General features: G+C 46.9%; 1 protein-coding gene across 2 annotated transcripts; it reads right to left on the reverse strand.

Moving 5' to 3' along the window:
• Window positions 1–1914: 1914 nt before the first annotated feature.
• vcam1b (vascular cell adhesion molecule 1b) lies at window positions 1915–11864 on the reverse strand. 2 transcript variants are annotated; one of them, XM_046392336.1, is made up of 10 exons: window positions 11665–11864; window positions 9872–10174; window positions 9260–9556; window positions 8495–8755; window positions 8016–8288; window positions 7656–7934; window positions 5125–5427; window positions 4427–4699; window positions 3228–3488; window positions 1915–3106 (listed from the first exon to the last, which is right to left on the reverse strand). In XM_046392336.1, the coding sequence occupies exons 1-10, from the start codon at window positions 11708–11710 to the stop codon at window positions 2946–2948; spliced, it is 2457 nt and encodes an 818-aa protein (XP_046248292.1). In that variant the 5' UTR covers window positions 11711–11864; the 3' UTR covers window positions 1915–2945. The 2 variants fall into 2 exon arrangements, with proteins under 2 accessions (XP_046248292.1, XP_046248293.1); XM_046392337.1 differs by lacking the exon at window positions 9260–9556.
• Between the last annotated feature and the right edge of the window lie 256 nt (window positions 11865–12120).

A 12120-nucleotide genomic window follows, 5' to 3' on the forward strand; every position in this document is an offset into this window, starting at 1 on the left:
TGCCCTGCACCTTAGCAATTGATTTTGCTCATTCACTGTCCACCTGCTGTTCATTTGCACTGTCTACCTCACCCACTTGCACTATACTCCACCCTGCACTACCTCACCTTTGGACTACCTCCAGAAAAATATTTATTTCACTTATTTTATTTTGTGTTACCTTATTCTATTCTATTTTATTTTTATTTTATTCTTCAATTATATGTTACTTGTTACCTTCTATGTATGCACCAATCACCAAGACAAATTCCTAGTAATGTGAAACCTCTTCACTTACATGGCAATAAAGTCTCTTCTGATTTCTGATTTCTGATTTCTGATGATGAAGGTGATCTCTGAACCGACGCGTGTCAGTTTCCACCGCGAGCTGCCAATGGAGCCTCTTCAGGAAAACAAAGAGCTCCATCTTCTCCTCTTCGACAGGAAATACCAACAGAGCAGCAGATTAAAATGACAAGACGCAGCAGAATGCTTCATCCTCTCTTACACAACGGGACGTCAGAGGTCACGGAGGCCCAGCAGGACCCTGAACGCCACACGTATGAAAAACAGCAGATGGAGCAACGAGAAACACATTTATCAACGCTTTTCCTTTAAAGCCTTTCAGCTGAATGTGCAGCAGCAGCTTCAGCTCTGCAGAAACGCTGTGTCCTGCTGGAGAGAAGAAAAAACTGTTTGACCTTTGAACTTTTAAGTCTAATGTGCAGTCAAGAGCAACGGGGGCCTTACAGACAACAGAAAGTTAAAATCAGAACAGGCACATTTATCTCAGTGTAAACTCTGCTCAACCTCAAGTTCTCTTGTAAGCGAATATTCAGAGAGAAAGAGGAAACAGAGAGGAGAGACGCTGTGAGAGTTTTCTTCACACCTCACATCTGAAGCCTTCTGGTCTCCATGACGACGAGCTGAGGACCCTGTGAGCTTTGGCAGAACGTCTAATTAATTCGTTCAGCTCTTTAAACCTGAGAAGGGAGCCAGGAATTAGTCTGATCCCACGGCTTCACAGGAAGAGTCTGTGGCGTTTGTGTCTCCGTCTGTGAATCTGCTGCACTTTGTGTTTGTGTCTTTGCTGCTTCGGACTGTTGATCAGTTCCGGATGATCAGACATCAGCTTGAATGCAAGATTTTAAATTCTGTGTTTTTATAAACCAAACGCAGAAAATAATCTGCGGATTATTCAATAATACAAATAGCTGTCAGTCGCAGGCCTGGTGAACGCAGTTCATTTAGGGATACACAACACGTGAGCAGTAAAATACTTCTGAGGGCCCTCCAGCTGGCGTCGTCCAGCTGAACACGCCAGTCGATTTGATCCACAACAGGTAAGGATTTCTTAGGTTTGCTGATGTGGCGTCTCCCTGCACGGCTGAAGCTCACAGCAGCTTCCACCAGATGTTTGCCTTTTGGAAAGAAAATGCGTAGCAGAGCTGGAGGCTGTCAGTTTGTGTGTGTGTGAGAGTCAGCACCCACAGTGAGTTTGTGTGTTTTGTGTGCTCATTGTGTAGGTACATCTCCCTCTTACTTACACTGTGAGGAATAAATTGAAAAAAGCTCAACGTCTTCAAAGGTCTAAAAAGGTCCCTAAAGTGTTTTCACTAGCTAAAAGTGTGCAGTAATAAACAATCAAAGAGTGTGTGGGAGCCAACAATGAAAAAAGGGAGAGAGCCAACGGACTGAACGCCGCCTTCCGGGCTTCTCACATTAGCGATAAGAAGCCCTGAGTGAAAGCTCGCTTCAAACAATCCGTCATGAATACTCGAGAAAATTAAAGTGTGAGAGAACAACAGCTTGATTTCCTCACAGAGGACCTGAATAATTCCAGTAAACACTGAATGTGACAGAAGTGAAAGGGAAAGCTGAACGATGACTCACAGGGAATTCTCAAGTAAAGAAATCATGTTCCAACAAGCTGGGACAGAAGTGAAGAAATAAATATGTTTAATAAAAGCTCACTCTGACAGAGTGGACACATTCAACGAGCAGTCAGACAAGAAATCCAGCAGTTAATTCAACACACAACATGGTTCTGTATGCACAACATAAACACTGAAGGTGCAGGACTATCAAACCTACTGCATTCTGGGAAAACTGGGAGACCATCAACTTCCTTCTGGTCATTCAGTGAGTCCATGATGGGAATTTTCCCTTCATATTAGGGAGGTGAAACCAAAACTTTGAGTCAGAGCGACGTTTCAGCTTCTGTTCGGATCCTCAGGCTGATCGATCGAATGGACGATTCGCTCGTTCACAGCTGCTAAAAAAACATCAGTGATTCCACAGAAACTGGAGAAAAATGAATGAACTGCAAAACTGCTGCAAGCTGACAGGACAGTAAAAGATGGACACCTTAACTGCTGTTCATAAGTTACATTATGAAGAAACCGGTCATGACCATCAGTATTTTGAGCTGCACTATGGACGCCACATGCCGAGGAGTGGTAGTCGTGTAGTAGGACACGGTAGCCACATTTTGGGTTATTGCTAGTTGGTGGCCACATGTAGGAACAGCAAAATCACATTGGGCCGTGGCAGTCGCATGCCGTCATATCAATCACTGGTCACATGACGGGTTGTCTTTGAATGGATCAGCCATGTGCTGGCGTTTGCTCGGCAGACGTTGGAATGTGGTGGCTCCATGATGGGACATGGTGTTGGAGTGTTACAGAAACAACACATCTGGGTATTCGGAGGTGGTGGTCACATCCTGGAATATAAGAGCCACATGTCAGTATGTGGAAGCCATATAGTGGGTGGTGGGGGCCACATTTTGGGACACTTGCATGTAGTAGTCACATGTTGAACACCAATGGCAACATGTAGGGGTTGTAGCAGCCACACACTCGATGGGAGTCAAACGGTGGGACAAGGAATCTACATGTTGGGATACCAAAGCCATATGTTAGCATGTTGTAGCCACATATTGGGAGGTGGTCCCGGCTGTAGCCTCAGGCTGAAGGAGGAGCAGGATGGGGCAGCTGATAGAAGCCTTTCTTCCTGGATCTCCTCAGCAGGCAGACGAGCAGAGCAGCAGCTGAGAGCCCAGCAGCAGCAGCGCAGACCACAGGGATGATGATGCTGAGGCAGAGAGGAAGGCTGGCTCTTCTCTCTGCGTGAAATAAAACAGACAAAGACATCAGAGCGACCTAAAACGGTAAATTGTTGTTCCAAAGTTAAACTCTTTCACCACCAGGCAGACATAAATGGGAGAATGAACCGGTGTGACGGACCTCTGACGCTTATGCTGAACACTCTGACTTGGTATCCGAGGTCGTTGGTCACGTTGACCTGGTAAAGCCCAGAGTCTTTGGCCGTGACGTTGACCAATAGGAAAGTGCAGTTAGGGGAGTATAACTCCGTCCCATTGGTCAGCTTCCTCAGGATCATGGCTGACGGTGGGAAGCTGATAGTTTGGCAGCAGACGGTGACGTTTTGTCCCTCCTGGACCACGGCAGACGGCAGGACCAGGACTGTGGTGTTCCGTGGAGGAGCTGGACCACCAGAAACCAAATTAACGTTACAGCTTGGTCACATGATTCACAGAGAGGCCATTTCAAACATAAAAACTTATGTTAAACTACTTAACTTGCTCTTGTTTTCTCACACTGATTTGTCTTTGATCGAACTGTGTTAGAGTTTATCATAGCAAAGAAACAAAGGCTGCCGTTAACAGAACAAAAACACGTCACACAGAAGGAATCAGACTCACGACAGCCTGTGAAAGCTGCTGAGCTGAACCCGTTGACCTTTGACAAACCTTTAACTCGCACGTCGTCATCTGATACGACTCACGTGGTCGTATGGATATTCTTGGTTCACTTCGTCTTTAAATAAACTTTTGCATCTGGAACATTCTGACCCATTAAAAACCACGTATTTATAAGTTTGGGTTTTTTTCTGTCATGAAGTCTTACGCAGCTTACGCAGGTCAGTTTGGTTTCGCCTGTGAAGGCAGCAGCCGGCCTTCGGCGTCTCACACATTACTCAGCAGTGGGAGTCAGAGTTTATTTCTGTCCAGAGAAGCACTCAGCATCATGAGAAGGAGTGAGAGGTCACTTCTCAGATAACAGCCGTCAAACAAAAAAGGAGAAGAACTGGAGGCTGAACAGGCGTCGAGGGGGTCTGAACATATTTGGAAATCTCCATTTCAAAGTTTCTCATCACAAAGAACAGATATTCAGTGTGAAGTGCTGTGGATCCACTAGTTTTCATTTAAACACCCAGTGGGTCATTTCCTTTGACTCCCCGCTGCTGTGGTCAGATTTACTGCAGTCTGAGAGGAGACCTGAACACACCACTCAAAGCTGTGTTGATGTGTTTGCTTCTGCTCTATTTTATTTATATTTTTTTCAATGAAGGATATAAACAAAGCTTATCATTATTATTATCAACTGTAATGTTTTTTTAAAGATAAAAGTGAAACCAGTACCTCTGACGGTGACGGAGCTGGTGACCAGCTGGGATCCGTGCTGGTTGGAGGCTTCACACTGGTAGTGGGCGGAGTCTTCCAGCGAGGCGGAGGAGATGTTAAAGGAGAGTGTTGAGGAGGAGGCGGGGTCGGTCCTCTGAAGCTCCGCCCCATCTCTCCTCAGCACCAGCGTGGTGGGCGGAGCTCCGTCTGAGCGGCAGGTAAACGTCACCTGCTCACCCTCCACCACCTCCTCACCTGGACTCACTGACAGGGAGGTTCTCCTCGGAGGATCTGCAACACCAACAGACCAGGACCAGAACGGTGGGTTTCAGGAGAATCTGAGCAACGTTTTGTCCATCCTTTTCTATCTGCCCACCAAGTATGGAGATAGCAGAGCCCTTCAGAGAGCCCCTCCTCAACACATCCGTGGTGTTGTTCACATGACACGTGACTCGTTCCACTCGTTAGCAGCACTCGAACATGAGAGACTTTATAAACTGATCTGATCCACTGATCTGGAGTCAGCTGAACTGGTTTAAAAGAGAACAAACTGGTTTGATGTGTTCTCATTGTCTTTTCATTATAGTTTTTAATCATAAACCAGGACTTCCTACTGAAATTAACTCATCAGTCTTTAGAAACAAAGTTTATCACGAGGACACATCAACGCTTTCTGCAGCTGCTTCACAATAAAAATCTTTAGTTTCTTTACTCACAGTGGACCTGCAGGCGGATGCTGGTCCTCCTGGACCTCCACACGTCTCCGTCCTCCGTCAGCAGCTCGGCTCTGCAGGTCAGAGCCTGCTGATCCTCTTTGACCCGGTACTGTAGAGCAGATGAGATGTTCTGTAGGGAACCAGAGAACCCGAATGACTTCGACATCAGCGTTGTGTTCCCCGACAGCCACTGGATCCTCATCTGATTGGCTGAAACGACGTCGTTGACATCACAGCGAAGAGCTGCCTCCTGTCCCAGCAGTACAGGACCAGGATGCTCCAGAGCTGGATCAGACGGAAACGCTGGAGCAAAACACACAGAGACGACACATCAGGAGGTCCGAGTACAACAAATCCTGCTGAATCTGCAGCCCTTCAGATCCTTTTCAGTCTGCAGATGGAATTCATTCCTTCAGGCAGAAAAAGATCAACCTGCAGAGAAATAAATCCTGACTGTTTTAAATCTCCCTGTTGATGCATTCAAAGACGCTCCAAAGTCTGAACTGTGGAGCCCGGTCTCGTTACCAGGACACCAAACATCACCCTTTTGGCACGTCCCACAGCGTCTCATTCAGATGCAGAAGGTGTCACTGAGGGACCAGAACACATTCACATTCAAGATGTTGGAATCAAAGAATTTTGACTTTTTGTCCTTTAAAATTTCCTCAATCAGTTAACAAAATAGTTGGGAATTAATTTCATATTTGACACTTGATTGACCTGTTGGACCAGAGAGAAAAAGCTGTTAATAAATCTTCCTCAGTCTGATTTAATAACCTTCGAGTCTGCCTACGTTTATGTGATAAAGTCTAAAAAGGAGGCTAATGTTCCTGAACAAGATAAAACTGATCCGGGGTCAGTGACTTCCTCTGGAAGCTGTCTGATGAAGTGAACTGCTTCGCCTCCTGTTTGTTCCTGTGTGTGTGTGTGTGTGTGTGTGGGTGGGGGGTTTCACAGTGTGAGTGGCTGTTTGGCATCTTTCTCCCATGCTGTTACACTTCCTGTCTGTCAACGCGTTGGAGTTTGTGTGAAGATGTGTTCCTGCTCTCAGAGGGCAGCTCTCTGAACACTGACCCCTCTGCTCGGACCAGCGCTCATAAATCCGCTCCAGACGGACTCCGAAGCCCACTGAGACCTGCAGGAATGTCTCAGTACCAGATCTAATCCTGATGACTCACGCTGTCGTCTCTCAGAAAGAACAGACAGCAAAAGTGTTCTTTTTCAGCTTTCTTCGTTCAGTTTTTTTAGTTCTTTCTTCCTGGCATCATCCGACAGGAAGTCATCAGAACCGAAGGTCTTACTCTAGCCATGTCCTGTAGTCCCCCCACACACACACCCCTGACAACACACATCTGCACTAAAAACACTTTACACCTACAAGTGCAATACGGACTTCTTTCCTGGACTACCTCACACTGGCACACACTTGCACATGCATATTTATGCTGCACATGCTAAAACTGGCTTCTTTATTTACTTATTATATATGCTATTTTTACTTAGCTTATATTTCTATTTTATATTCAACTTTTCATTTCATATTTTTTTATATCCTACCTATTGCTCCTGGGTCCTGAGTCCTCTGAATCTGAGAATTACTTTATGCTCACTGTCACCCAACCCCCACATGAGTATCTATACCCACATGAGTATCTATACCCACATGAGTATCTATACCCATATGCCCATCGGTTTCAATTAAACTATACTTATTTCTCTCTTGTCATCCATCTTTATCACTTTAAAAGGATGAGGAGCATCACTCATATTCGATGCTGATGACGGGTTCAGCGTCGCTCCTGTCAGCCTGTGCTGAGGGCTGAGATGCTAAAAGTGCAGTTGCAGTCAACCTGAGAAGACATCAGCGTTTTGCGTGAGAATTTCATGACACAAACGAAAGTGAAATTAATCTCATGTGGAAGCTCTGACGGCAGCTGATGGCAGCTCAGCTCAATTGGTACTTCTGGTGATAAGGTGGCGAGAAGACGCCAGATGTTAGATTGCGATTACGTTTCTGTTAACAGACAGGAAGTGAAGGAGGCTTTGAGCGGAGCAGTGAGTCACAGTTTGGGTCAGACGTACAGTATTTATCTTCTTTTTCTTTCTGACAACACAACATGTAGGACAAACACTGTGAGTAATAAAACTGAATATGAAACCGAATGTCTTGATTTAAAATACAGCAGATTAAAGTGAGTAAATCTAAAACAGAGCGATTGTTGTGATGGAGCATGTTGTCCTCTCTGAGCCGCCGTATGGAGGTCATAGTGGTTATCAGTGATGCTGTAACGACGTGGGGTTGGCTGCACAAAACACCTGAGATATGACAGCTAAGCTGAGGGACTGACGAAGAGTTCGGACATTTTCTCAAAGATACTTTAGCCTTTTTGGTTTTAAGATCTGTTGTGCAACTTTTTAACTAACTTTAAATATAAATATTTTAATGTCAAGGAAACATAAACTTGGACTGAAAACCTTGACCCAGGGTGTTTTAGAAACCGTCTCAGGTGTGTCAGGTGTGTAGGACTCACAGAAGACGTGGATCTGGGTGTTTCCGGTCCTGATGACAGAGTCACACTCTGCCTCGCAGCTGTATCCTCCCTGATCCTGGAGGTCCAGGTTCTGCAGGTGGAGCAGGGACAATCCGTCCTGCTGCTGTGTCCTCAGGAGGACCGTCTGGTCCTCACCTGTCCTCCTCCAGGTGAGGGTGGGAGGGTGGAGACATCCGGAGGCTCTGCAGGTCAGGACCAGATGTGAACCTCGCTCTGCCACGGAGACCGGGGGACTCACCTCCACCTGCAGAGGGTGAGCTGAAAGAACCACAGAAGGCATTATTTTCTGTCACCACGAGTATTTATGTTCTAACAGCAGAACCGAAGTGAAACCAGTACCTCTGACGGTGACGGAGCTGGTGACCAGCTGGGATCCGTACTGGTTGGAGGCTTCACACTGGTAGTGGGCGGAGTCTTCCAGCGAGGCGGAGGAGAGGTTAAAGGAGAGTGTTGAGGAGGAGGCGGGGTCGGTCCTCTGAAGCTCCGCCCCATCTCTCCTCAGCACCAGCGCGGTGGGCGGAGCTCCGTCTGAGCGGCAGGTAAACGTCACCTGCTGACCCTCCACCACCTCCTCACCTGGACTCACTGACAGGGAGGTGTTGGAAGGCGGAGCTGTGGGGGGGACAGAGAGGTGTGTCAGGGCTGGTGACAGGTAGACAAGGAGGAGACAGCAACAAGACAAGAAAGGACACTAAAGAGACATAAAGGACACATGGTAGTTTATGGTACTACTGAGCTGCTGTGTGGTTCAGCGTCTTGCTCATCAGCTCTGTGCAGCGCCTGCAGAGATTGTATATGAAACAGAGCTTCACTCTCACCGTGAACTGTGACCTCCACAGCAGAGCTCTGGTTTCCTTCTGTGCTCCGGGCCTCGCAGTCGTACCATCCGGCCTCAGACGGACTCACCGCCGTGAAGACCAGCTGCCTGCCTTGAGCCCGCACCACAGGATGACCACCTGCCGTCCTGAAGCTCCAGGTGATGCTGGGCTCAGGGTTTCCCTCCGCCGAACAGGTGAGAGTGAGCGGCGAGCCAGCCATCACCAACACAGACTCTGAGATGGTCGTGATAACTGGAGCGTCTAAGACGAGACGAGAGGAGTCAGATCTCGTGTTCGTTATATTTAGACAGCATGAAGACTCGCAAACAAAATGTATTTCTTAACAATTAAATCACAGAGCTCACAGAGTGAGGAAATCTGAAACTCTGAACCTTTCAAGCTGACACAGAAAACCTGATCAGGGATCACTGATCAGGGATCAGTGAAAACCACTGAGACATGCAGGCTTCTTACTTCAGAGCAGCACACAAGTTCACACTCATGAGGAGAAATAGAAAGCAGAATAACAAATATTATATTCTGGGGTTTTAATTATTGATGCACTGATCTGTTCATCGCTTTATACTGAAGCTGGTGAAAGTGTTTCTGAGATGACAACCACACCTTCCAGCTGGAAATTTACAATATGGGGAAATTATTCCTGGCACACATGACTGAAATGTGTCTGTGATCAGGAAACACTTTGAGTTTATTCTGGACCTCAGAATCTGGACTTCCCTCTCATTTGTCCTGACTCGTACTCACAGAGCAGGGTTAGGGGGACGCCGGTCTCCTTGGTCCTGTCCTCAGTTTGCAGTTTCAGCGTAGCCCTGCAGCTGATGTTTGCGCCCGAGTCCTGGCTCAGGGGCGTGAATCTGTACTCGGACTGCACTGAGCTGGATCCAGAATCTCCCATAGTGCTCTCCAGGAACACGTCTCCTCTGAGCCAGGTGAGCGTCAGCTGGTCGGCGGGGAAAATATCAGACACCAGGCAGGTCAGGCTGGACTCGGCCCCCAGCCTCAGGTGGTCCTGACCCCTGATCACAGGGGCTGATGGGAAGGCTGGAACCAGCAGGGACGCAGAGGGTGGAATTCATTCGGTCTGATCACATACAAACTGTCCAATCAGAGAGCATTTAGCTGATGGCTCATCGCCTCCCCAACCAATCGTGACTCAGCAGTTTCATGTTTCTCTGATTTATTTGAAATTCAAGAGGCTTTTGAGAAGTTTATTCAGCTTCAGAAGGAGAAGAATTTTCTCAACACATGAAGAACACTTGATCCCTCAGCTTATCTCTTATGTAGTAGAATAAAAAATATGAGTACTAGATCACTGCCTGTGTGTGTGTGTGTGTGTGTGTGTGCGTGTGTACTCACAGTAAACTTGCAAAGTTGTTTTGACCTGCCTGCTTTCGCCTCCACAGCTCACTCGACACAGCAGCGCCGCGTCGTGCTCTGTCGTCACGGGGTCAAAGGTCACCACAGAGTGAGTCCTGTTGGTGCTGATCGAGGCGGGCAGATGTCGGTCGCCCAGAAGAGACCAGGACACGCTAGGCATCGTGGGACAGTCCTGAACCTGAGCCACCAGCTGCTGGCGCTCCCCAAGTCTCAGCAGAGGCTCTCTGGGAAACACCTCCACGCGCAGACCCTGAACGCACCACGATGACATCAGCAGCACAGCTGTGAAGGTAAACAACAACAACAACAGCAGCAATGTAACCTCCTGCAGACACAGTGTTTTCATGTCATCGTTTACTACATGTTTATACACTTCATGTAAACAAGTACGCAAGTGGGGCTGAATGTGTTTTCACTCTTCTGATTGGTCAGCACCGGACTGACAGAGATGAAGCAGAGCGCTGCGAGGGTTAAAGTGGTTCTGAACGCAGCGATGTGGTTTATTTAGACTCAGTCCCACACACACTTCCTGCAGCGACGGCTGCCAGCCTTTTGTCCTCGCAGCACCAGCAGTGACCCCCGGGTGTCGTTTCACTTCACGCTTTCTGTCCCGTCCTTTGGTGAAACAAAAACCAACGCGTCTCTCCAGCTTTGGCTTTACTTTCTTTTCTGATACTGATGAACCAGCAGCCGTTTTAGTTTTTCAGCTGCGTCATCTCATTCATAAACAACTGATGCTCCAGCAGCAGGGTAAACAACAAGCTCGTTAGCCACCTGATGAAACGACACATACAGACAAATGTTTTGGGACACCTGCCCGTCACACCAACAGGGACTTTAATGACGTCTCATTGTAAACACTCAGACAGCTTTGCAGCTCTAACAGCTTCCACTCTTCTGTGAAGGCTTTCCACAACATGTTGGAGTGTTTCTGTGGGAATTTGTGCCCATTCATGCAGTAGAGCATTTGTGAGGTCACACACTGATGTTGGACCAAAAGGCCTGGCTCACAGTCTCAAAGCTGGAAGCACAGCATTGTCCAAAATGTCTTGGTGTGCTGAAGCATTAAGCTTTCCCTTCTCTGACTGTCTTGTCTGGATACCTCAGAGCACACGCTGGTTGTGAAGCGCTGCAGTGGAGCTCCAAATGTGGATTAATCCTCCGCTGAAAATAGTTCTCTGCCATTTCAGCCTGTTTGTGAGCAGTTGTTTTAGCCGCTGACACCACTGAACCACTTTTGTCTTTTAAAAAGAAAAACATGTTTGTGAGTTGAGTTTAAAGATTTGGTGGGAAGACTAACGATTCTGAGGCTAAACGTGGGATTCAATGACTACAAGAAAAATACAGAAAAACTTCAGACTGACGATGTGAGATGAGAACAAACAACAGAACCTGTGAGTTATGAGCTTCTAAACACACCTGATCAATAAGAACGATTGGATTAATAATCAGTGATCGACATAGCAGGTTTGACTTCAAGAGGAAGGAAAAATCAGGAGGAGGATCAAAACCAGTCAAATCTACCATTTGCACCATGGGGTCGTGACCCGTCGTGGATCTGCTGATGTTTACAGCTGTGATCAGCTGATGTCTGACAGATTCCTAATCAATAAATGATGAAGTGAGAAACCTTCACTACACAAGACGTTGATTCCTGTGGTTTCAGTTAAGACAAATGAGTCGTGGCTCTTCAGTATTAACACATCAGTCAGTACTGATCACACACACACCAAGACCTGTAAAATCAGTGAAATTAAAGGTGAAAATCTGACCTGAGAGCAGCTGGGAATAAATCCTGCAGACAGACAGCAGAGGCATCGTCCTGTGAATGATCAAGTCTTCTTCTTCTTCTCCTCCTCCTTTGTGTCGATGTTTCAGGTCGACAGTCGATGTGTGAGTCGTCTGAAAAGCAGAAACAAAACGCCTCCTCTGCTCCTCTCAACCCTTTATGTGTCTGCCTCCCTCCCACCTTCCCTCCTTTATGTCTCCCTCTCTCTCTCTGCTGCCCATCTTTCTGACTGTCTGCCTGTGTTGATCTGGGGCTGCAGACCACAGCGCCCCCTGCAGGACACACTCAAACCAAAACTGCACCAAAAACATTTTCCTTCCTTCCCTCTTCTTTCATTTTTCTTCCAGTCAGTGACCTTAACTTTGGATTGTTTTTTAAATGAAATTATAATTCCTTTAACTATTAAATACGCTATTCTTTAATGATTCAAAAATAATTC

Source organism: Scatophagus argus, chromosome 6 (genome assembly GCF_020382885.2).
Source record: "Scatophagus argus isolate fScaArg1 chromosome 6, fScaArg1.pri, whole genome shotgun sequence".
NCBI lineage: Eukaryota > Metazoa > Chordata > Actinopteri > Scatophagidae > Scatophagus > Scatophagus argus.